Raw genomic sequence first — 26647 nt, forward strand, 5'->3', positions numbered from 1 at the left:
CGTTCGTAAATTTTGTGTTAAACATTCTATTTATCAATAAATTATTATTGAGTGTCTTATTTCAATAAAGTTGTTTTTGCATTATATTATGAAGATCCAATAAACATATCTATGGCTATAAAATAAATACTTTTAACTTTATGTGGTGACTTAAACATGATCAAATTAATAGTATATAGCTTAAATAGTCTATAAGTATATGGATGGAACTGGGTATCTCATCCTAGTAACACTATTGGATGCAGCCCATTTTGTATAGGTAATACAAATGATGTGATCTACAAATCATTCATGTAGAGACATGTGAGTGGAGGCATCCTATGCAATGAGTTTGTATAAAACTGACTATTTCATATTAAAGTGACCTAGGGTAACTCGATCTTAATCCTGAGCTAACTATGAACTCCTGTTTATTCAGGATTATCATTTGATTTGCATGGATGAGGGTAGTCCAACAGCATTGCTCAATGAGCTTCCATTTTGCGGATAAGATTGGATGGATAGCTAGGGACATAGCCTACAAGATGGAATTCACTCCTACCCATTTTAGGGTTAGTAGATGAGTTGTTCTCTTAAATGCTGATTCCAGGTCTTGAATAATTGGGGCCCCGCCTTCTCATGATAAAGAGGTACATGATTCATAAGTGGTATTATGAATCAAATTGTTTATTAGAGGGTCAATAGGAACTTAAGGAACAAAATGTATTTACAGGACAGAAATATATCTTGTTATAGTTTACATAGACAGAAATATATCTATAGTGAGGAGAGTGCAACTATCGAACTATAGTGGTGTGTCTTGATAGTTAACGAATAGTAATTAATTCGATTAAAGAGTTTAACGAATTAATAACAGATCGCTGGAGCTCATGAACTTAGATCCATTAGGTCCCTCTACTAGCTCATAAATTGAAATAGCTAATTGAGTATTGGATAGGATGAATTTTGGAATTAGGGTTATGAATTTGAAATGTTCAAATTTAATTATTAAGGTTTTCGATTGGTTGTATTTGATACAATTAAAACCGTTTAATTTAATTGAAATTAAATGAAATTAGAGAATCAATTAATATTTAAATTATGATTTAAATATGAAATTGATCATTTTGGTGGAATTGGTGTTTTATTAATTTGATATTAAATTAATTTTCTTTTAATTAAAAGGTTTAATTAAAAACAAAATTAATTTTATTTAAATTAATTGTTTTGAATTGATTTTATAAAAACTAAGTTTTAAATAAAGTGGTTTTATTTAAAAACAATTTTAGTTTAAAATTGTTTTTCCATGTTAGTGGGTTTTTCCAATTTAGGAAAAAAACCACTAACCAAACCTATGGTGGTTTATCACTTAATTCCACCATCTTCTTCATCAATTCTTCAAGTAGGTGTTGCCCTCCATGCAACCTCACTTTGTTGCATGATTTCAGAGTATAAATTGAACCTCCATGCAGAGAGTTGAAGAAGAATTCAGAGGTTTTGATATTGAATTGCTATAAGGTCGAAAACCCTCTCAAACCATCAAAATTTATTCAAAATTCAGCTTGATTTGAGTGTTTCCATCTCTCATTCCTTCTTGGGCTTTGTATAGAAGATCTTTGTGGTGGTCTTGTTGAAGTTTCAAGCTCAATATTGAAGTGATTCTGCTGAATTCGTGGATTTGGTCTTCAAAGGTAATGCTTTCTTCAAACCCTCTTTGAACTTCTTTTGAATGACATGTTTAAAATTCAAATTAAGAGTAGTTAGAGTGCTTATTGATTCTGATTTATTCCGCTGCATGTTTTATTACTCCTTCATATAATATTCGTGTGTGCAAGTTACAGTTCCATTTCTTCAAGTGAGAAATGCCTTAATAATTACGTTATGTGGCTCATAACCAAGGGCATGAATTAGGATCTTCCATCAATTTGATTCACTATAAAATTTAAAATTAGTTGTTTAGTTTGATTGTTCATTCAATTGTTTCAACGGTTTTTTACCTCATGATAAGCATTGACATGAGCAGAAACCTTTAGTGAAAGTTTAGTCATCTAATTTTTTGGAGGTGGTCATATTATTGAATCTTAAAGATTTTGATTTATCTAAAGTTGATATTTTTGTTAAAGAGTCTCTTAATCTCGTTTTGATTTTTGTAAAGTCCCTAAAGAGGAAAACATAGTTGTCCATAACTTAGTTTCTTTGACATCCTACATTTTAGGTCCTCTTGGGTTTGGAAAAGATATTTTTCCAACTTCTGTTCTTTCCCTTATTCTTAAAGAGTGAGAAGACTTGCATGGTGTGATTGTTGAGTTCGATTTGATTGCATTTATGTTTTAAAAAAGGTTTTTAATCTCCCATCACCTAAATTATATTAAGTCATTATATTGCTAGTCCGAAGGTAATTTTTATCTACGTTGGTTATATAATAATAAAGAAAACATGAATGAGAATATATTTTCAAAATATGTAGAGAAAATTATTATAGACTAAATTTTTTTTTCGTAAGTTATCAATATTTTTATATGACTAAATTTAATTACCACTGAAAGTATAAAAGTCAAACTCATGGGCATCTAAAATGATAGAGACTAAATTGAATGAGAATTTTTTTTTCTTTTAAACAGAAAAGTTATCTTTTGGAGAGAATTTAAATAAGATTTAAAGTAGGGATAGAATTACAAAAATAACATTTAAACATTGTTGTGATTATTTTGAATGTATGAGTCATTATTATCCACACCAAACAATGCATGTATATGGTCTCTCGTATTGAGTGCCATCTCAATAATGACATAGATCCTTTACCTTTTATTAAACTGTATAAACGGCATTGGGCAGAATGATGAAATCAACGGCTCCGGCATGCCATGATTCCATAACAGCCCGCCAACTAAGGAGTTAAAAAGCGTGTAAATTTTAATCATTTTTCTTCCGGGGTTCTAAGGAAGGTAAAAAAAAATGGAAAAAATACTTTTTGGTCATTAGATTTTGAGTTTATTTTCTATTTAGGATCCATTTAGATTGATATGATAAAAAATTATTTTTTAAAAAAATTAATTTTATTTAACACTCTTGATAAAAGCTTATTAAAATACACTTGAAAAGTTATTTTAAATGGTTGTCAAACACTTCAATTTCTTCTAAAATGACTTATTTTTTAAATTAAAAACTTAAAAATGTATTCCAAATACACTCTTAGTCTTTTGATTTCAAAATGTTACACATTTAATTCTTAAATTTTGAGTTTGATTTCAATTTAATCCTTGAGTTTCACAATGTTACAATTTTACCTTTGACATTTGAGTTTTGCTTTAATTTGATCCCTATGTTTCGAGATTTACACTTTTTAACCTCGATTATTCACTAAATACTCATTTTTCGTCTATAGTATTAATTTAGAGTTGGTTGCACAAATAACAAGCAGAATCAAAATAATAAAAGATGTAGAACAAGGATAAACATACCAGGGATATAGTACAATATTAGTGTCAGATATCACTGATAGCAGCTATCAGTGATAGCTATATAGGTGAATGACCAAAAAGGCCACACGCAACCCACCATTTCGTGCTTCTTCTTCTAGTTTTCTCAAATTGAAAACTATTATTGATAGCAACTATCACTGATAGCAACTATTACTAATAGTTGCTATCTTTTGCTATCATTGATAGTTGCTATCAGCAATAACTTTCAATTTGAGAAATATTAATACAACCTTAAAATAGAAACACTTGAAATATCGTCTTTTAATTTACTATCAGTTTTCAATGGCTATCATTGATACATTTGATCAGGAATCAAACTTGAAATATTAACACTTAAGGCTATCAATGGATATCAATGATAGAATTTTATAAGTACGTAGTTATCAACTTTTGAAAAGAAACTATCATCTTTCAAATATTAACATTTAAAATTATAAGTGATAGAAGTTTATCAATAAGAGGTCTATAAGTGACTATCTCTAATATTTGCCTAAGTCATATCACCAATGTCATTAATATCATTCATTTTATTGATATATACCTAAGTCATATCGTTGATATACGGATATCACTAATGGCTTCAATCAGTGGTTATCACCAATAGCTTTTAGCAATGGCTATCAATGACAGACTTTCATCAAATGGAATTGACTTTTATGTCATTGATATCATCAATATATGAATATCACCTTAATTCTATCATCGATATCACTTATATCGTAGTTATCGGTGATAGTTTTTATCATTGATAACATGCTATTCGAGATAACTTCTGTCATTCTTTTTTACCATCAAATATGTTATCGTTGATAGCTTCTATCACTGATAAACATGCTATTAGTAATGACTTATAGACATTCCACTTACACTTTAGTTCGAGATTCAACTTTATTAATTAAATTCACTAATTTGGCTATCAATGATAGACTTCTATAAGTGGTTATTAACTGTGAAAAAAATCATCAAATATTAAACTATCAATGATAGAAAATATTAGTGACTATCATGAAAATTTTCATTTGCTATCTATATTTAATATTTCGTTATAATAATCAAACTTGATGATCGGCTTGTTGATGTTAATTCACTTATGAATTGGGTACTTTCAAGTCTTAGGTATGAAACTCAGTCTCATAATTCTTATAAAAAAAAAAAGAAGAAGCAAAAATTAGATAAAGGAAATAAATTTAAAAAGAAAAAAGAAAGAGAAGAAGAAAAAACTAAAGAAAAGAAAGAAAATTTTTTTAAAAAAAGAAGAAGAATAAGCAAAAACTGAAGAAATGAAAGAAAATTAAAAAAGAAAAAGAAAGGGAAGAAACAAAAACTGGAGAAATAAAACAAAAATGAAAAATGAAAAATGAAAGGGAAGAAGCAAAAATCGGAAAAATGAATAAAAAGAAAAAAGAAAAAAGAAAGAAAATAAACAAAAAACCAAATAAAGGAAATAGATTAAAAAACAAAGAAAGGGAAGAAGAAGGAAAGGGAAGAAAATAGAATTAAAAAAGAAAAAAAGAAAGAGAATAAACAAAAATTAGATAAAATAAAGAATTTAAAATAAAAAATAATATAAAAAAAGAGAAACGGAATAAGAAAAATTGGAGAAAAAAAATAAAATTAAAAAAATTAAAAAAGAAATGGAAGAAGCAAAAACCAAAGAAACGAAAGAAAAAAAAAAGTCAAAGAAAAGAATATAAATAAAAAGATAAATATACATATATATATATATATATATATATGCGCGCGTAACAAGACAAGATAAGGAATGACAAAATTGGAAATTAGAAAAAATTCCAATGGTTCATTACCCAATACTTTCATATTTGCAAATATTTTAAAGAGATGATATATTTTTAGATTTTTCCCTCATTTTATCATCTATTACAAATACCCATTAATTTATGTTAATAAATTAAAAATCATTAAAAGAATTATAATTAACTAGGTTTCTCTATTTATGTTTTATCACTTCATAAATATTTTTAATTAATAGATAGAAATTGACGTCAATAATTGAAAATGAGTAATTAATGAAAATTTGAGGTTAAAAATGTAAAAATCTTGAAACTGAGAGACCAAATTAAAACAAAACTCAAATTTCAAGGGTAAAATTGTAACATTTTGAAATTTAAGGACTAAATTGAAACAAATTCAAAATTTAAGGACTGAATGTGTAACATTTGAAAACCTAGATATCAAATAGAAACTGCATCTAAAACTTGGGGACAAAAATAATTTTTTTTTTTTTTTAAAAAAAAAACTTTGCTGATCTTTAAAAAATATCTCTACTTTATTTTTTAGAAAAATAATAAATAAGTTAGAATTTTGGAAGAAAATTGTAGTATTATTATTATTATTATTATTTGTCTAATTAGCCATTTTCTAATAAATAATTTCATAAGACAGACTAAATTTTATATATTTAACCACAAATGAGGATTTGAAACCTTTCAGTAGATGACATTTTTGGACCATATGAACTCTAACACCATATTAGATGATATATAAGATTTTATCTTAAAATATAATAATTAATAATAGGAAGGAATAACTCATATATTTTTATAAATTGTGAAGTTTGTTCCCGTCAAACATGTGATCCTCAATATGAACTCTTCAAGATGATTTCTCTTTGAATTTACCATCTTTGGATTAGATTTTTTTTTTTTTTTGGTCGAATGCTTCATTTGGGATTCACATTAACTTTGACACTATATTAAGATAAAGAGTAATATTTGCATGCAGTGGACTGCACCCATCTTCATACATTCTCTCGATCTCACAAAGAAAAAAAAGTAAAGTATAATTAGAAAAATTGTCACTTGACAACTTGTAATTAAATGTATGGTTATAACTACGTAAAGATGAATAATAATGCATTTAAATATTTTTCTAGATAATAAAAGAGTTTCATCTCAAACCGTATATTTTAACCTATTGAGTTATAATCAAAACAATTATAAAAAATATTTATTTTACCATTAAAGTTTCAAAAAAAACACTCTACTTTTCAAATTTTAGAAAATGATTTTAAAATATAGTTTACCCATCAATTTTATTGGTTCACAATCGCAACTGACATTCCAAATATTTGACTGCTCTCATCGAAAGTAGACCAAACGGTCAAATATGCAAGAATTCTTTTGTCAGTGTGCCAACTTCAATAATCTTATGAGGTTGAATTATTTATTTTCCAGTATCAAATAAATTATAGCAGTTATAGACTTAAATTTGGAACAGGTAACATTCAAATTATATGAAATGTAAACGGGTTCGCCCTGGTCTATTTCTTTTTCTATTCTTATTTAAAAAGATTTTTAGAAATCAAAGTCGTTACCGAGTAATTTTGGATCAAAATGATAAAATCTAATAAATGAAGGAAAAAGAAAATTAGATTGGATCGAGACATGGTTATGACGGGCTAAGGGAGAGCCCACGTTTTCCATAAGACATGTCCAAACACATACACCTTCAAACTCAAGAATCCCACATGAGATCTGATCTGTTATCAGAGGGGAGAGAAAATAAAGATCCGTTTTGTCTATAAATACATCATTATAGCTCTATATAAGGTACTTTGGTTCCTACTTCAATACTCCCTAGCTTCCACGTGTATTTTTCCTATCCGAACTTCGACATTATTCTTAATAAGAGTAATATTATCGTGTATGGAAACTCAATATATGTTTGTAAATACATGCACCGACTAGATAAAGTAAACACTAAACATTATCTTAAATCTAATTAATTTTGTTTAATCATCCGTTAGCTCTCTCTAAACCAAAGTAATGGTACGTACTTTACCATCGCAAAAACATTGACAAGATATAATATCAATGCATAATTGAGTTAACATGTTTTTTTATCTACCTTTGAAAGTGTTTATAAAGGTTTTTTTAATATATAAAAACAATTGTTAGTGTTTGGTTAAATGCTTACGAAATAAGAACATGTTTAGTTGACAATTCAAATTTTGTTTTATATTTTCAGATTCACTGAATTAATATGTGTTTGGTAGATAACACGAATTTTGTACAAAATTTGAAAATAATGCAAAATCTGAAAATAATGTTTTTAAATTTTCATTGTATCCAGATCTTGAATTTTAAAATTTGAAATGCATAATTATATTAAATAATATATAAAAATTTAGAAGTATGTCATGTTATAAGCTCAAATATTTTTAAAAATTAAATTATGTATTATGTAATTTATTAAATTATGTTTTATGTTAAATTTTTTTAACATAAAACATGTTCATAAATAAATTATTATTAATAGTTTATTTTCAATTAATATTTAGTGGATAACTATAAATAGTTTTATGATTTATGAACATAGTAGCATACACATTCTAAACAATTTATTAAATTAGAATCCAATTTTTGTATTTGCTATCAAGTACATATCTGAAAACATGAATAACTCCATTTTCATTGAATCTCTTATTTTTAGATTTTTGTTTTCTAATTCTTTACTAAGCAGACTCTAAAGGTTTCATGGATAATTTTTTTAAATAATAAAACTACTTGAGATATTTTTAAATATAGCAAAATGACTCAGTCTGTCAGTGATAGACATCAATAAATATTTACAGTATCTGTGATAGACATTAATAGATGTTTATCAGTATCAGTGATAGATATTAATAGATGTTTATCAATATCTCCCCTTATTTATCACATATAAACAGTGATATTTTACTATATCTATAAATAAGTTAATTCATTTTATTATATCGGAAATAACCCACATTTCATTTTATTTTTTCCCCGAAAAAGACATCTCAAACTCTTAATTAAAACCTTATTTCTCTTACATAATTGGATTTGATTATGGTACATATATGTCTAATTATTCTTGGTTAATTTAAGATGAAAACAATGTGATCTTTTATGATAGCCGTATACCTCATGATTAACCTATATCTCACTGTAAGCAAATTAAAAAAAAAAAAAAAAAATCAAAATTCTAGCTAAATTTTGATCAAAATAACAATAATAATCTTTGAAAGTGAGTTCAATACAAGAATAATGATGTGCATTAAAACAAACACTATTTAAGTTCATGGTGGAACAATCCTCACCCCATTGACTTTGCAACTTTTGATTCTGATTGGCAATTAAAGTATGCATTTGCTTGTAAATAATTACTTGTGATACTAGGTTTGGCCTTTTTCTTTTATATATCAAAATTTTGATTACACTGTTTCCATTAAGTTGGAAAGACACTATACTAATTTTTTTTTATTTGACTTTAAAATTTTAATTTGTTTTATAATGAGTTTAGTTGACTTTCGAGGAAAGTGTTTAACATAGAATAAAAAAAAAATAGTTAAAGTGAATTTTAGCACGATCTTTCCTCTTAGAAATGAGAGGTTTGATCCACATCCTCAATTGTTGTACGAAAAGAAATGGAAAATTTTCACATATAAAAAAAATGTCAAACTATTTCTAGAAATGAAAAAAAACAGTGATAGACACTAATAGAATTCTATCGACCTCTATTAATGATAAACTTCTATCAGTTTCTATCATTGAAATAATATCACAATTTTGTTATTTTGGATAAATAGTTTTTTAATTCTTTTATTTTTGAAAATCCTCCGAAAAAAAACAAACAAAATAATAATTAAGTGTTTCATTTGAAACTTCACTCTAAAAAAGATACTTTTTCATAGTCAGTCCTACTATTAATCTGACCAAACATTGAAAATTAAAAAAAGTGCTTTTAATTGGAAATAACCACTTTTTAATCTTTTCAAAAAGTGATTTAAAACTCAGTGGATTTACTTTCCATTACTTAGCACGTTATACACCATAAAGCTACAAAAAGAAGCCCAAAAAAAAAAAAAAAGGAAAGGGGGGGATGCTTCAATGCTTCAATGCTTCAATTCCCAAAGCCTGATTGCATTACAAGGGGGGATATCTTATGATCACATTTGGAATTTGGTGGATACCATTTTATGGGACAATTGGTATCAATTAAGGGGGCCGTCTTGCTGACCGTTTGGGTCGGACTGTCTGCTGCTTATTCAAATACTGATGAAGAAAGAGGTTGTGTATATCTCCGAAGCTTATACATGAAGGTGGATATTACCATTGTTCTGTTCATTTCTAATGAAGTATCCTTTCGTCATATCCAACGATCCTTCAATACGACAGCTCCTGGTTTGGCTAGTTATGGTTTGTGTCGAAATTCCTATTTATTTCTCTCAGATTTCCATGTTGGTTTTATTTCTTATGATACATGTTATTCTACTTTTACAGGCAGCATTTTTCTTTTGTTTGCTTTATGAATTACTTTTTGGGTTATTCGAGTTTGTGTCCTAAAGTTTCGTAATTAATTAGTTATTTAATATGTAATATTAAATTATCCATTATCGTAAAAATTTAAAGTTATTTAATATGTAATCTTGAATAGTATGTGATTGACATACAGATAAATTATTTTCAAGTAATAATCTAAAATGTCTATAATATATGGATAAGGGTCGGGTGTTTACAGAAGATTTGATTCAAATAATTCATGTGAAGACATGTGAGTGAAACATCCTATAAAGAGTTTGTATAAGATTAGATCACAAAATATTTAATCTCTCTTTGTAAATATGTTAATTGAATAGATTATTATTTCACATAATAATAATATGTGATTCGATCTTAATCACAAGTGAGTTATGAACTTTAGCCTGTGAAGACTTGTCTTTTATGATTTACATGGGTGAGAATGACCCGATTTGCCGACTTAATTTGCCTACCATTTTTTAGACTTGACCAAATAAGAAGTTGGAAAAGTAATTTAAGAAGATGGAATTCACTCTTTATTGTATAAGGGAAATAGATGAGTAGTTTTCTTAAGTGCGGACTTCAGGACTTGAACAAGAGACCTCACCCTCTCACTGACTCAAGAGGAACTTAGTTTATGGTTGGAACATGAATAAATTGTTTATTAGAGGATCAATGATACTTAAGAAGATAGAGGTAATTATAGAGGTAAAACGAATTTTTGACTAAGTTGTATTTATACATAACTCGTGAATGATTGATTTACTTGTAATGGTTATATCCATGGATGCAACTTGTTCTATAGTGCATATAGTTGTTTTCCCTATAGTTGATGAATGGAGATTTATCAATTAAAGAGTTCAATTAATTAATCTTGTATCATTGGAGCTTATAATCTGTATATCCATAAGATCCTTTTGCTAGCTCACAATGGACCAACCAGATCAAATGTATTAAAAAAATTTGAAATGTTCAAATTTATGTGTTAAATGAAGAAAAATATATTTATACAAATAATATAAGTATTGATGTATTAACATACATTATTGTAAAGTTAATTTGAATAGGATTCAAATTAAAACTATATAATATAGGAGAATTAATGGATTTGAATATGATTCAAATAATTAAATATTTTAATATGAGATAATAAAATGGATGATTATAATTATCATTAAGATTAACGTAATCATTGGTGTAAATCATTTTAATATTTGGATAATTATACTTCATTAAGTTTTATCCTAATTAGGTCTTATAAATAGGACCTTATAGAGGAAGAAAAAGTAAGTAATCTACTATTATTTTATTGAATAAGATGATATTATTTAATTCATTAAGTTTTATCCTAATTTAATTCATTTTTGCAAAAAAACTATCCAAAAATCACAGATCGAAGAAAAAAAATATTATTTTTGATAGGCCGGAGATGGGGTATTGTAAACTTCTCTCCGCCAATCAAATAAAATTTATAATTACCAATCTAGACTACCTATACTACTACATAGTAGAAGTGGTTAGACTAGACCGAGTCAATCTACAAATAAGCGCGAATATAGCCCACGTTCTCCAAGTCCGAAGGGATCCAGTGCCCAACTACTGACTCCTCCCGGAACTACATTATCGGAGCCGAGCCAGGAATGGCCGTTATTGGACACCCACCACTTTTCATTGGTTAGAGAGGCCCTCTTTAATACATTAAGAAAAGATATTCACATGGGCCAGAAAAGACTTGGTCATAGGAACTTAGACCACCTACACACTGGTAAACAAAAACCACCTCGACCGGATCAGAGTAAACAAGAATGTCGATCAGGCCCCTTGCCTTGAAAGATTTGAGCTAGTCAGATTCTTTAGCTAAAACATAACACAGGGGAGTTGGAGTAATTGAGAATTGAAGTGAGAAAAATAACATGTAGGAAAATAAAATGGGAGAAAATAATGTGCGAGAAAAAGTAAAAAAAAAAAACTTAGTTTAGGACTTAGGATCCACCTAATACTTGATTGATCATAGAATTACTAAGAAATGTTTCTCTTCAATTGATGTGCTTAGTCTACTTGCTCGGAGAGCCGAGTCAAGCGCCCAAATTAGTAATTAATTACTTAATTAAACTAAATGCTCGATTAACTGGGTTTGATAGCATCTATAGAAATCTTACATATACTCTACTTAATTCTTAATTAAACTTACTGCTCAATTATTTGGGTTCGATAGCATCCATAACAAATGAACAACTGCATTAAGTGTAGTGGTTTCAACTAAGACGATTAATAATACGGATAACCTAAGTTACTAATTAATTTTATTCTTGAATAGATTAATCATGCAATGTTGTGAAAGGACCGTCCTAGGCAACATAAAATCTATACCCAAGCATGCTTTAACGTTTGCCCAATTGAGATTCATACACATAGATGCATTTATCTCTAGCTTAACAAAGAATATATGAAGATTGGCCACATCAAACACACATTCTAAGCATAAAAGTTATTACGCATTCAAGAATTATAAAAAATCAAAGAGAAATATAGATTAAGGACAAAATTCTCACAATCAATCCATGGATTTCATCTAGACCCTAGCTAGCAACTCACCTTAGCCATAAAATCGGTCTAAGATAGGCTTTACAATCATCGACAACGCCCAAGAACAAAGAAAAATAAAGAAGAGGAGAAAAGGGAGGAGAAGATCGAATTGGGAACGAGAGGCTTGAGAGGATCTAACCTAAAATGGAGAAATATTTTCTTTTATAACAATGGGTGGGTGTCTCAACACCGTCGCGCACACGTTTAGATGTCTGCCTGGAAAACTCGTAGCCACAATGCTATAGACAGCACTGTGACACTACCCTGAAATTGGACATTCTAGTTTTCATGTCGAGCCGCAGTGTATCATAGCATTGAGATGCTCTTGCCTGGGACCGTTTTGGTCCCTTTTGTGCTATTGCTCTTCTATTTGATCCGGTTGCTTCATTAGGGCACCGAATTGTGATCCGTTTACGTCTTAATGCTCAATTCTACTTTTTGGATGTCTGATATCTATAAAATAATCAAATTAATATATTAAATAGTATAATGGTTCTGAATTAAGTTGAGTGAAGTAGCATCTTTTGGGTGCTAACAATTATTTACAGAAATATGTAAAAAAGGCAACAAAATCATACATAAAAACAAATTGCTAACTTGATTGCCATTCTTGTAAAGATGGCTTAACACAAAAATAACATATAAAAGCAAACAAAAAATGTCAACTTTTTAATTATGATTATCGATACGTGGGATATTAATTATTGATATTGATTACGAATATTGATATTGATATTGATGTTAATATTGATTATTGATATTAATATTGGTTGTCGATTTAGATATTGATACTGATATGGGATATGGATTCGGAAGAAAAGAGTAAATGGTGAAAAATTAGTAAAATATGTGTAGATCTCACGTTATACTCAAACGTAATCAAATTGATGATCCTCCCTTCCACAATTGAATTACGGTTTAGGATCACGAATTTTATTGAAGGACCTACATTTCATTAAAATGACGCAATTTTGGCAAACAACCACAAATAATTAACCAAGGTCACACTTTTCATATTACTATTTATTGATCATGTTTACATGGAAATAAACGTGGCCTAAATTCATAGACTTGATGAAATCAAAATAAAAAGGTCAAATTGCAAAAACCACCATTAAAGTACGGTGTAGTTGCAATTACACCCTCAAACTTTCTGTAAAAATTGGGCCCTCTAAGATACAATGGTAGTAAAAATTGGATTCTAAAATGATAAAAATCGAAACCTAAAACTTATACAAATGTTACAATTTCTACCATTATGTAAGTTTGAGTATCCAATTTTAGTATTTATATAAGTTTGAGAGCTCAATTTTTACAATTAAAAATTTGAGGATATAATTCAAACTACCATCATACTTTGATTTTTGTAATTCGTCCCAATAAAAAAAAAATAAACAAAACTAGAAACTAAGAGACGGAACGAACTAAATTTCAAGAATAAATTTGTGATTACATGATGTTGTGAAAACGTGTCATTTGCACTAACCCTAAAAAGTGAAAAAGGGAAAAAGGATGTGTGGAATTTGACTATAAAGAATATGAAAGCAAAAACAAAGCAATGAGTCGGTTGGTGGTTTGGTTTGGTGTGGGTTTAATTAATGCCCGCCTTTTTTCTTCCGTCCTTCGCGCCGCTAAAGGCTGTGCCAATTCATTTACTTAAAACACCGCAACATACCATTCATTCATAAATCATAATTCCATTTGCCCATCACGTGCCAATCCATTTTTTTTATTTTCTCACCTCTCTCATCTTTTTTACCCTACTAACTACTCCCTACTTCCTTTTCAGAATATTAAATAAATATACCATAATAAATACTCCATATAATATGATAATTATATACCTTACTTTCATAATTTATTACTCTCATTATTTTTAGATTATCTAGGATATTTATTTATTTATTTTTCAAGAGGACTAATATATGTAATTAGTGTAGAAGGTTAGTCTTAGAGAGCGAATATTTACTTTAATGTTCAATGATAATTATTGATGGAGGGGTACACAATTTAGACGGATTAAGTTTTAAAATAGAAAAAATATTAATTTGTACTTCTAAATTTTAGAGTTGTATTAATTTAAACCCTAAAAAGAGATACACACATTCAATTTACGAGTAATTAAAGATAACATTTATTGTATAATTTATGTAAATATTGCAAAAATACCACTAAAAACTAATTATAAATATAGCAATTTCAAAATACATAGATATTAATACAATAAAGATACATGGATGAATCAACGAATAGAATGTGGATAATAATATAAAAAATTTGTACCAAAAAAAAATTTATCAATGACTTACCTATTTTACAAATAATACTAATAAGCAAGGCTGGAGCTGCTCAGGAATGCACCAATGTACTGCTGACACCAGTCACCCATTCAGTCATGGATATGGTTTGGGAGATTTCATTTTTTTAGTTTTAAAGAATATATATATATATAGAAAAATGTTTTAAATACTAAAATTATTGAAAATGTTTTTAAAATGTCATAATTTATCCGGATCTATCATAGATAGACAATGATATTTGACTATATTTGTAAATATTTTTGTTCATTTTTCTATGTTTGAAAACAATTTTTTTTTTCATTCATTAGCCATCGTCTATAAGGGGCAAAATTTAATGTTATATACACGAATTATTCTCTACTATTTATTTTTTAAAAAAATTATGAACATCTGTTTAAATCTAACTATTTCCGACTAATAAAAAAAAAAATAACAACACAGTTATTAGAAACATCCAATAATCGTTTAATTTTATATGAAATTTCAAGAAAATGGTTATTGTAATTAAAGATGATTATATTATATGTAATTATTTCCATCCAAATATTCCCAAAGAAACGTATGACTTATGGGATGTCTTTTCCTTATATACAGACCCAACCACAAAGCATTCATGTAGCTTCTAGGTCTTTGTACTTTCCTTATTATTAATATTACCACTTTTTTTTTCTTTTAATAATAATAATAATAATAAAAGAACAGCTACCATTTCTTCTAGATTATGAAATATCTTTTTCACATTGTTATTTGAACATCCAATTTTTAATTATTGGTTGAAAATAGATGGTATTATCTATTTATAATAGATTAAAAAAGACGAATAATTTCCCAGAAGAAGAAGGAGAGATTATTACCACAATTCCTCAACGATTTTCTGAATAATAAAAAATATATGTTATTTATGGTAGTGTATTAAAGAGATTTTGGAGATATTCTACCATATCTCTTCCTTTATTATTTATTTTATTTGTTTAAAATCTCTTACTTTACAGGTATTTATTTATTTATACAAAGAAAAGAAAATGAAAAAAAAAAAACTATTTTGGTCCTAAGTTAACTTTTATTTAGTTTTTAAGTTTTAAAATGTTATATTTTTTTTTATCCAAGTCTAATCTTCCTTTTTGGTAACTAAGGTTTCAAAATATTCATTTTTACTTTGAGTTTTATTTGAGTTTTGATTCCATCTTTAAGTTTTTAATTTTACATTTTTAAAATTACTTTTTTTACTAAATACACACTACTTAGTGTCTATGTCTCTTAATTAATTTTAAAAAAATTAAAATTAATTAGTTTTCACCAATTTTCCATCACTAATCAAATTAATTATAGAATTTTACTTCATCACAATTATTTTCAATTTATGAATTGAAAATTGACATTGAAGACCAAAATAAACATTAGCAAAGATTCGATAAAAGTGTAAAATATTAAAATCTTAGGATAAATTAAATACTAAACTCAAGCCTCATTAGCAAAAGTGTAACATCTTTTTTTTTTTTTCTTTTTTTGAAAATAAATGAAATATATAAAATCTTCAAAACAAAGGCTAAGCACGGGGAAAAGACTATCCTTGTTCAAAATAGAGGATAACCACCCTCGAAAGTTTGGAAACCAAAATATCTCCTAATCTTCCACAGAAGACCCATTCAACTCAACAACACCTTTTACCTAGTTGCAACTCGAGCAAGACTATGTGCAACCGAGTTCCCAGCACGATTACAAAAAAGAGAAAATAACACGTTCAAATTTTTTAGCCAAAAATAAAATATCATCAATAACAAAGCTGCTTTCAGACAAGTCAACAACCTCACAATTCAAAATCTTCCCTACATCCAAAGCATCTGATTCAACCACGAGCATACCAACTTGAAAATCTATCTACGAGTAGCACTGACAAATCCCAACCTTAATAGCCTAAGTTTCAAGAACCTTAATTGACATATACCCAGAAATTCGTTTGAAGCTAGCATCCAAAGGGAGTCACGGACAATCCATCCCAACCCTTTGCATTGAGAGAATCACTCCAAGAAGCCAGAGGAGGGGCCTAAACGCTATGACTCACATGACTCTTCCCCTACAAAACAAAAATAGACTTTTCACAGTTTCATGGGTTCGATCAATCAACCTAATCAAAACTATAAAAAGATGCTTTAGCTTTCAAGTTATTCAAGTAATCTCGATACTCCTAAATGGACCAAAGGATAAAAAATAGCATCCATGATCTTGTCATCAAATCATCAATGATCCTTCCCATCCTAGACGACCGAGACTTACCACCAATCCTTGCTTTGCTCAATGATTATTGACAATTTGGGAAAGACATCCACCCACACAATGCAAGTTTAGCAAAAATGTAATATTTTAAAATTTAAAAAAATTAAATATTGAAATCAAAATCTAGAGATACAAATGTAACATTTTGAAATTTATGATCAATTTTAGCCAAGGAAAGGAGAATATATTTTCCTATCTAATTTCTCTCTACTTTCCTTTCTCATGTTTGTAAAAAGTTAGTGGTGAAAAAGAGTAATAATTGATTAATAACTAGAGAGCCGAGAGGGAAGGAGAGACAGAGCAAATTAACAAAAGAGGGATAGTGTTGGTATTTAGCGTGGGTGCGTGTAGTGTGTGCTTTGGAATTAAGCAGTCAGGCAATACAGTTTTCGTTTCAACTTTCTGTAGCCCACTCCCTTAGCCACGCACTCTTTCATCTATCTCTCTCGACACTTGTTTCTTCCACTTTCTCAATTCCATTTCTGTTTTAACAGCAACAACGAACCTTCAAGGAGCTTCAACAATGGCGGCCCATTTTTATTTCCCTCTTCTACTTGCCTTTCTCTTAGCTAATTCTCACTTCATTCACAGCACTGTCACGTACGATCGGAAGGCCATTCTCATCAATGGCCAAAGAAAAATCCTCTTCTCTGGCTCCATTCACTACCCCAGAAGCACCCCTCAAGTGAATCACTCATTTCTTCTTCTTCTTCTTCTTCTTCTTCGTATTCTCTCTCTATAAACTAATTCATTATCTAATTTTAATTACCTCTGTTTTGGCTAGATGTGGGAAGATCTGATTCAGAAAGCCAAAAATGGAGGCTTAGACGTCGTTGAAACCTACGTTTTCTGGAATGTCCATGAGCCTTATCCCGGCATTGTAAACTCTTCAATTAATTACTTCATTCTTCTTCTTTTTTTCTTTTTTCTTTTTCATTTCTCCGGTTTTAATTAATGGATTTTGTTTTTCTTCTTTAATTTCAGTACAATTTTGAAGGGAGATACGATTTGGTGAGGTTTATTAAGACGATACAGAGAGCAGGGCTGTATGCTCATCTTCGCATTGGGCCTTACGTTTGTGCTGAGTGGAATTTTGGGTTATTTTCTCTCTTTAGACTACATTTTGTTCAATAATTTTTGGTTTGATTTGATTATTTATGTACAATGGGGCTTTTCTTTTTTGGATGCAGAGGGTTCCCTGTTTGGTTGAAGTATGTTCCGGGGATTAGCTTCAGAACAGACAACGAAGCTTTTAAGGTTTCAACATCAAAATCTAAATCATTCTTTAAATATAAAATAATATATTATATATGTTTGTACATTTCCTACCTATTTTATCACAGTGACAATTTTTTTTATAAAAAAAAAAAACTTTTTTTAATGATTTTTTTCTTCTTTTGTAATTAAACAGTAATTTGGACTTGCATCTAACTATATACAGAGATATCTTTATTTTTCTTTTAAAAGAAAAATTAGTACTATTGTCATTCACCTTTTAAAATTTTAGACTAAAAAACGGTACTTAGAACATGTGAGGATTTAAAATTCAGTTCTAAGTTCTAAGTTCTAAGTATCCGTTTGTACTGATTTGAATTTTTTTTCTTTTCAAAAAACTCATTTTTATTTAAGTACTTTTGATAAAAAAAATTGAAAATATACCTAAAATATTATTTTGAATGGTTGTAAAATAATCTATTTTATTTTCAAATGACTTATTTTTAAATTAAATACTTGAAAATATATTCTAAACAATATCTGCCAAAAACAATCATTTGTTTCAATTTATGAATTTATGTTATTGAAGGATAATATTCCAGTATTCTCTAAACAAATGATAAATTAGAGGATAAATTTGTATAATGCAATATTATAATAATAATAATAATTAAAGGGTGTGTTTGGTTATGGTGATATAGAACGCCATGCAAGGTTTTACGGAGAAGATAGTGGGGCTAATGAAGAGCGAAAACCTGTTCGAGTCTCAGGGTGGTCCCATCATCCTTGCTCAAGTAAGAAATCCTTTGCATTCTTTTTTACTTTTAAAACATCAAATTTATTATTGATGGTTTATTTCTTCCTTATTTCTACTTTTCTTTTTTATTTTTTCTTGGGAAAAGTATACCAAATGACGGTCAAACGAAGTAGTTTGCAGGCATCAAATCTTAATATATATATATATATATATATATATATTCGATGGTCGATATATCCATTAACATTTGAAATATTAATAATTTTTTTATGTCGACATGATAAATGAATTGGTGTTTTCATTATATCGTTTATTAGTTGGAACTCTAGCAATGAGATGCGAGCTTAGCTTCCTTCAAGCAAACCTCACGATATCATCAAAATATAAGAAAGGAATTGTAACCTAATATGAATAGAGTATTTTGATTCATTTAAAAGTATAAAATATTTATTTATTTATATAAGAATATTTGTAATTTGTAATTTTTTTTCAAAACTATCTATCAACATCAATATTTTATCGATGAAAATCGACATTACATAGATTTGAAACCTTGATATTTTTTCTGTTAACAGCAACATTTAACCATTTTCTAAACAAAAAGATCTTTGATATTTTCTTTTGGATTTCTAAAACGTTTCTGCATTTATTTTTATCTTTTTAATAAATAATGTCTTTTATTCGGTCACATTTGGATTGTTTAAAACTAATAATAGATTTTTTTTTATGGGTAATTGTTTAAAATGACAAATCTAACCAAAGCTGCTATAAACTATATTTTGTCATAGACTCCATAATTGCTAACACATATAGATACATATAGATGCCAATTGAGTTATAATCTCTAAAATTTACGGTTTCAAATATATTATTAATAATTAATAAACAAATAAAAAGCATTAAACTGTAAAAGTCCATAATGTATGATGTAAACTTAGAAATGAGAAGTTCAAATGCACACCATTTTATCTCAAGTCTTTTTATTTTGGATCTAAACTAAAAGTATTTGACTTTCAATTTCATTTTAAATTTAGGGAAATTATTTCAAATGGTAAATCTGTTGAAAATATTTACAAGATCTAACAAAATTTTAGAACTATTAATGATTGACATCAACGTATATCATTGATAATTCTAAAATTTTGTTATATTTTGTAAATATTTTGGTTCATTTTTTTATATTTAAAAATGGCCCTTAAATTTAAATAAATTTTGCAATTTTTTTCTTTTGAGATAGAACACATTTGTTTTCTTAAAATTGGTAAGTGAATTAGCATGAATTGAGTAAATAGTAAAAATTGCGATATCTTTAAGATTTCAAACATGCCCCTAGTTGAATATTAGGGCTTGTTTGATTGGCAATATAAAAACATAAATTCGAAACAAGGAATTCAATAAAAATAAAGTTGTGTTTCATATTTTTCATATATGTGTTTGATAACATATTCATAAATTAAATTTCAATTTAAACAAATTTTCAAAATGTGATTGAAAATATATTTAGTTACTCATGAAATACTAGGTTGAATATAAACCATTACTAATTAATTTCTAAACTTATTTTATGTTAACATTTTTGTATAATCATTATTTTGGAATGTCATATAACATATATAATATTATATATTTTAAATTTAACAAAAATAATTGAGTTTATAACATGATATAATACAATTCTTATTGTTTTTATCATTTTTAATATAGTTCTGCATTTTAAAATTTTGAGTTCAAAATTTGAATACACTGAAAACATAAAAAAGTTATTTTTCAGAATTTTATTGGGATCAAAGAATTCAAAAAATGTTTTCGAAAACTGAATCCAAATTGCCAACACATTCCTGAACTCAATGAATCTAAAAATATAAAATATAATCTGAGTTGTCTAAGTCCTTAATTACCCTCCAGCTCCTCCATTCCTTCAGGTTAAAAACTAGTTTAGTGAAGGTATGAGAAAGAGAACATGGTGTGTGTATTGTTGCAGATTGAGAATGAGTATGGAACAGAAAGCAAATTATTTGGGGCAGCTGGTCATAACTACATGACTTGGGCAGCAAACATGGCTGTTGGACTACAAACAGGAGTCCCATGGGTTATGTGCAAGGAAGAAGATGCCCCTGATCCAGTGGTAACTCATTCTACTCTTTTACTATTTCTTTTGATTTCTAACTAAAATGAAATCCAAAGGTAGCAACATAAAAAACATATGATATTACACTTATAGCTGCACTTGATTGTTTTCTGATAGATAAACACATGCAATGGCTTTTACTGTGATGCATTTTCTCCCAACAAACCCTACAAACCTACAATGTGGACAGAAGCTTGGACTGGTTGGTATGTAAGATCTCTGCATAGACAGTAACATTGAATGACTTCTTACTGCATAATCACTCTATTCCCAATGATTTTGATTGTTATTCTGTGTTTGATTCTGTTCTCTGGCAATCAAACATGAAGGTTTTCTGAATTTGGTGGTCCGTTGCATCAACGACCGGTTCAAGACTTGGCATTTGCAGTGGCTAGATTCATTCAGAGAGGAGGATCCATGGTGAATTATTATATGGTTAGTAGTCTTTGGCAGGAATCTAAGAGTTTCAGAATGTTTTGAATATTAATCCTCTGTTGTTTCTTTATGATACAGTACCATGGTGGGACAAACTTTGGACGCACTGCAGGAGGTCCTTTCATTACTACCAGCTATGACTATGATGCTCCAATCGACGAGTATGGTGAGAGTCCGAAATCATATGCTTATTTCCACATGGATCTTTCTGTCAGAAACATGAGACAAATAAACTCAGCATTAGAGCTATCAGCTTTAGCAGCATTCCAGCATACTTGTCATATTGAGCTAAAGGTTTTCTCACTCAACTGCTCACAGGATTATTGAGGCAACCAAAATATGGTCATCTGAAGGAGCTTCACAGGGCTATTAAAATGTGCGAGCCAGCTTTGGTTTCAGCTGATCCTATTGTTACTTCATTAGGGGACCATCAACAGGTTTTCCAATCCTTCACATCTTTTCACAATCCATGTCTTTTAAATATTTTATAGGTCGAAAGTTGAAAACTTACGTCTTATTCTCCATCTGCATCAGGCTCATGTATACACTTCTGAATCTGGAGGATGTGCAGCTTTTCTATCAAACTATGATACAAAATCATTTGCAAGAGTTTTTTTTAACAACAGGCATTACAATTTACCTCCATGGTCGATCAGCATCCTTCCTGACTGCAGAAATGCAGTTTTCAATACAGCAAAGGTTCGACCATTGGAGAACCATAGTAGTATGACTTAATAGGATCTGTAATTGAGGTTGAACTTATTGGCAACTACATTTTAAAACATTCCTCTAGGTTGGAGTTCAAACTTCACAGATGGGAATGCTGCCTGCAGAATCTACTACTCTTTCCTGGGAAAGTTATTTTGAAGATATCTCTGCATTAGATGACAGCTCGATGATGACTTCTCCTGGTTTATTGGAGCAGATAAATGTCACTCGGGACACTAGTGACTACTTGTGGTACATAACCAGGTGACACATCTTTTCTTTCATCTTTGTAAATGTAATGTACACAACCTTTCTCAGCATTTTATATTTCATGGTCAATCCGATAAAACTCGGCAAGGAAACTTCATTAGAAGTTTGGTTCAATTAACTGGACCTCTCAACATTTCTACAGCATAGATATCAGTTCATCTGAACCCTTTCTGCATGGAGGAGAACTGCCCACTCTGCTTGTTCAATCGACAGGCCACGCTGTGCATATCTTTGTTAATGGGCAGCTTTCAGGTACTTTCACCTGCCAAATGCCTGCTTAACAATTATGATTGATAAAACTCAACATCTGCTCTTATTAGGTTCTGTCTCCGGGTCAAGAAAGAGCAGGAGGTTCACATATTCTGGGAAAGTTAATTTGCATGCTGGAACAAACAAAATTGGTTTGCTTAGTGTCGCTGTTGGATTGCCGGTAAGATTTCTTCCCTTAAACATACTTCAAGTTTCTCTCTTAACATGCTTTAGCATTTGGATCTCTAGGCCTTGGTCTACGAGGGAGATGTTTCCCACCACTTATAGATAAAAGTAAAACATTGAGATAAACAGATAAACCTAAACATTGAGAATGATGTCTTTTCTTTGTCTGCTAATCTTTGTTGTTCTCTATGAAGAATGTGGGAGGACATTTTGAGACATGGAACACAGGAATCCTTGGTCCAGTTGTTCTCTATGGACTTCGTCAGGGAAAATGGGACCTATCCTCACAGAAGTGGACTTACCAGGTACCTAAACTTCTCTTCTTGGGTTTACATTGGTTCAAAAGAAATATTTCTCAATCCTTTCAATGCCTCTCTACAACAGGTTGGGCTGAAAGGAGAAGCCATGGATCTCATATCTCCCAGTGGATTTTCTCCTGTTGAATGGGTGCAAGCATCATTGGCTGCCCAAACACCTCAGCCGTTAACTTGGCACAAGGTAACAATATAAGAAAACGTAGGATTCAAGCTTACATAGCAATGCTAAGTCTGGTCGAAGATATTGATGTTGCCTCTCTGAACTTTGCAGGCTTATTTTGATGCTCCTGAAGGAGAGGAGCCATTGGCCTTGGACATGGAGGGAATGGGAAAAGGTCAAATATGGATTAATGGGCAGAGTATTGGACGATACTGGACAGCATATGCTCGTGGTAATTGTAGTCGCTGCAACTATGCTACAGCATTTAGGCCTCCAAAGTGTCAGCTAGGCTGTGGCCGACCAACCCAAAGATGGTAATTGTCCATGACAACTAATAAAAGTATAAATAGAATGGAAGAATATGATCCCCAACACCCTAATTTAGATTTAACTGGTGCTTCATTAAACAACCAAAATTTTGTTTAGGTACCATGTACCTCGGTCTTGGCTAAGGCCAGAACAGAACCTGTTGGTTGTTTTCGAGGAAGTTGGAGGAAATCCCTCAAGAATCTCTATTGTGAAGAGATTGGTGACAAGTGTTTGTGCTGATGTTTCTGAATTTCACCCAACTTTCAATAACTGGCACATTACAGCAAAATTTCATACACCCAAAGTTCACCTCAGCTGTGAACCAGGCCAATACATTTCTTCCATTAAGTTCGCAAGCTTTGGAACCCCATTGGGAACTTGCGGGAGCTACCAGCAAGGAACTTGCCATGCCCCTACCTCACGTGCCATTCTAGAGAAGGTTCTAAGAACAAACTCCTGTGGATACCATGCTAAGTATTCAAATAGCAAGAAGATCTAGATCCTTGGATAAAATATAGTCACTTATACTTCTGCTTATTTTTCTGCAGAAATGCGTGGGAAAGCAGAGATGTGTTGTTACCGTATCCAACAGCAACTTCGAAGACCCATGTCCAAATATGATGAAGCGATTATCGGTTGAAGCTGCATGTAATCCCACAACTTCTACATTTCAATCCAACTGGGGGGGTTAACTTGATAAAAACAAAAAGGTGATTTTAGCTACTTAATCAAGCGCGGATTCAGTGATATGACTATACACACAGCACTAGCAAAAGTAAGCAAGTAAAGGAAGGGTAAAGGAAAGGTATAGAACAAGAATAGTAGTGTTCAGTCTTCATCCTGGTTACCTGTACAGCAAAAGGAGATTGGTTTCAAATGGTTAGCAGCTGCTATACAATAGTGTTTGTTAGGGAAAAAAAGTATTTGTTTTTGTGTGGGGTGATATGTTCATTCTAGGGCCCTAAGTTGAATCTGCAACCTTCCTTTCCATTTTAGAGGGAAGCACAAGCTTTTATCTATTTGTCTTCATGCTAGGAGGGGATCCTGATGTAACAATGTGATTTCATTGAATAACCAGAAACGAAGTTATTTATCTAGGGGGCAAAAGGAGAGAGAACAATATACAACACTGCTTAATTTTGCAATGCAAATTTCATTCACAGACTTGCCTTTAATGTGAAATAATTTATTTAACAGACATAGGATAAAAATTCTAAAATCTGATCTATAATTGTACAGTTAAATAGCTAAATCTTTGAGTAAACGATTTCATTAGCAATTGTACAGAACTCGAACTACTGATTACAGTATATTATTCACCAAACTTGGACAAAAATTACCTTTTTTTCCCCAAATACTTCACAAACAATTCTTTAATTCTAAACTTTTGTTCACCTAATCACAATATAAGTAGAAGTATTTAGTTATTTTAATTTATCATTACCACTTATCTAATAAACAGTTCACGAACTCTATTGATTAATGGCCTAAACAGGCTGCAAGTAATCACGGTCGTGAGCTATATTAAATGTTTTGCCTCCTACGTATATGATACGCCATATGAACTGCACGGCACAATAACAAAGATTGGACAAATACAACTAAGAAAAGCAATTTACCTTCATTCAAGTCACAGAATCCAATGTGTAAAAAATGCAGAAACATTACAACTGGACCAAATTTTTGAAGACGTAAGTACCAAGAATGAACCAACCAACCAGGAAGAAAGTGAAGAATGCCAAGAAGGTAAGAAACGTAGTACCCCCCACTGCGAGTCCAATATTGAATACCACAACAAATGGTAAGAACGTCCGGATAACAGCTCCTTTACTGACCCATCGACCCTTGAGAAAAATCAGAGCTGCAAGGTTCACCACATTCCATCCACCTATGCGAAACCCAAGTCTGTTCAGATTATTAGCCACAAAGGAATGACAATTACAAGTCAAGAGATTGTAGGATCGGTGTTGGAACTCTTGAGTGCTTCTCCGCAATGCATCATCCCATGTTGAAATTTCTCTGCCATGATCAACTTCCCTCAATTCTTCTTCACTTCTATGAGTGGAAATGCAACACTGCATATCGAGTACAATAAAATCAGTTGTGTAAGGAATGGACCAAAAAACTAACTAAAGGGAAAGAGGTTCCTATCACAACACCGTGCCATGAGTTTTACTAACACAGTAAAATTGAGGGAAAGCTGATTGTAAACTTAGAAGCACCAATACGGATACGAGACACGGATATGGCGACGCATTATTTTTTTTAAAAATCCAAGACACGACATGAAAATGACATATTTATTAAAATATACATTTTTAAAAATATATTTCATTTTTATTTCAAAAGAAAATAAAGTAAATGGGTTGATGCATGCTTAAAAAACTTAGTTTAGTGTATTTCACACTAAATTTATTATTATTGACATATATGTCTTTTTAGTTTATTGAACAAGTGTTATATGCATGTCTAACACATCTGTCGTACTAATAAGTGTCCAATATATGTCCAACAAGTATCGGAGTGTCCAAGTGTTCGATACATGTTGAACACTAAAGCATCCATGCTTCTTAGATGATAAAAGATTGATCTTTACTTCAAATGTGGAAATTGGCATGTACCTTATCTCTGTTGATTTGAAGATACCGTGCGACTGCTCCAAATGTGAAGTTGTCCACACATACAAAATTGGGGCCAGCAAAGTCTAAGATTACTCCATCCTCTCTGCCAATACCAATGTGACCAATGAAAGGAACAAGCCAAGAAATAACAGGAAGAGGTGTCCACACAATGCAACATGGAAACCGAGCTCTCTCCGGATCAATCTTCATATTCTGAGCGATATTTCCTTCAATCATGAGCTGATTCTCAGGGTCGTTACTTGATTCCATTTCCTAACTCATAAACTGCTTCCTGAAATGAAATGGATACCCTCAATTTAACAGAGCTTCAAGGAAAAATTGACCTAAACTTAAACAATCCCAATTTCCTTCCGTCAATTTCATAAT

General features: G+C 30.2%; 2 protein-coding genes across 3 annotated transcripts in view; one reads left to right on the forward strand and one right to left on the reverse strand.

Annotated features, from left to right (window-relative positions):
• Window positions 1–17214: 17214 nt before the first annotated feature.
• Window positions 17215–24732, forward strand: LOC120075049 (beta-galactosidase 3-like). Its single transcript, XM_039028203.1, has 19 exons — window positions 17215–17590; window positions 17690–17785; window positions 17890–18002; window positions 18096–18162; window positions 18822–18914; window positions 20859–21002; window positions 21123–21211; window positions 21335–21440; window positions 21519–21606; window positions 21759–21877; window positions 21975–22139; window positions 22234–22412; window positions 22561–22670; window positions 22739–22848; window positions 23048–23158; window positions 23238–23351; window positions 23442–23644; window positions 23757–24078; window positions 24188–24732. The coding sequence occupies exons 1-19, from the start codon at window positions 17429–17431 to the stop codon at window positions 24329–24331; spliced, it is 2535 nt and encodes an 844-aa protein (XP_038884131.1). The 5' UTR covers window positions 17215–17428; the 3' UTR covers window positions 24332–24732.
• The window catches only part of LOC120075058 (protein RTE1-HOMOLOG), a 2999-nt gene continuing 684 nt past the window's right edge, over window positions 24333–26647 (reverse strand). Inside the window, exons 2-4 of one of the 2 annotated variants that reach the window (XM_039028223.1) lie at window positions 26261–26552; window positions 25259–25714; window positions 24333–24487 (exon numbers count right to left, since the gene is read on the reverse strand). In XM_039028223.1, coding sequence (XP_038884151.1) covers window positions 25304–25714; window positions 26261–26530 — 681 coding nt within the window. In that variant the 5' untranslated portion in view covers window positions 26531–26552 and the 3' untranslated portion in view covers window positions 24333–24487; window positions 25259–25303. Of the gene's footprint in view, window positions 24488–24883; window positions 25715–26260; window positions 26553–26647 lie in introns of those variants that run through there. The other variant, XM_039028215.1, reaches the window with a different exon arrangement.

The sequence above is a fragment of the Benincasa hispida genome, chromosome 1 (assembly GCF_009727055.1).
Source record: "Benincasa hispida cultivar B227 chromosome 1, ASM972705v1, whole genome shotgun sequence".
Lineage (NCBI taxonomy): Eukaryota > Viridiplantae > Streptophyta > Magnoliopsida > Cucurbitales > Cucurbitaceae > Benincasa > Benincasa hispida.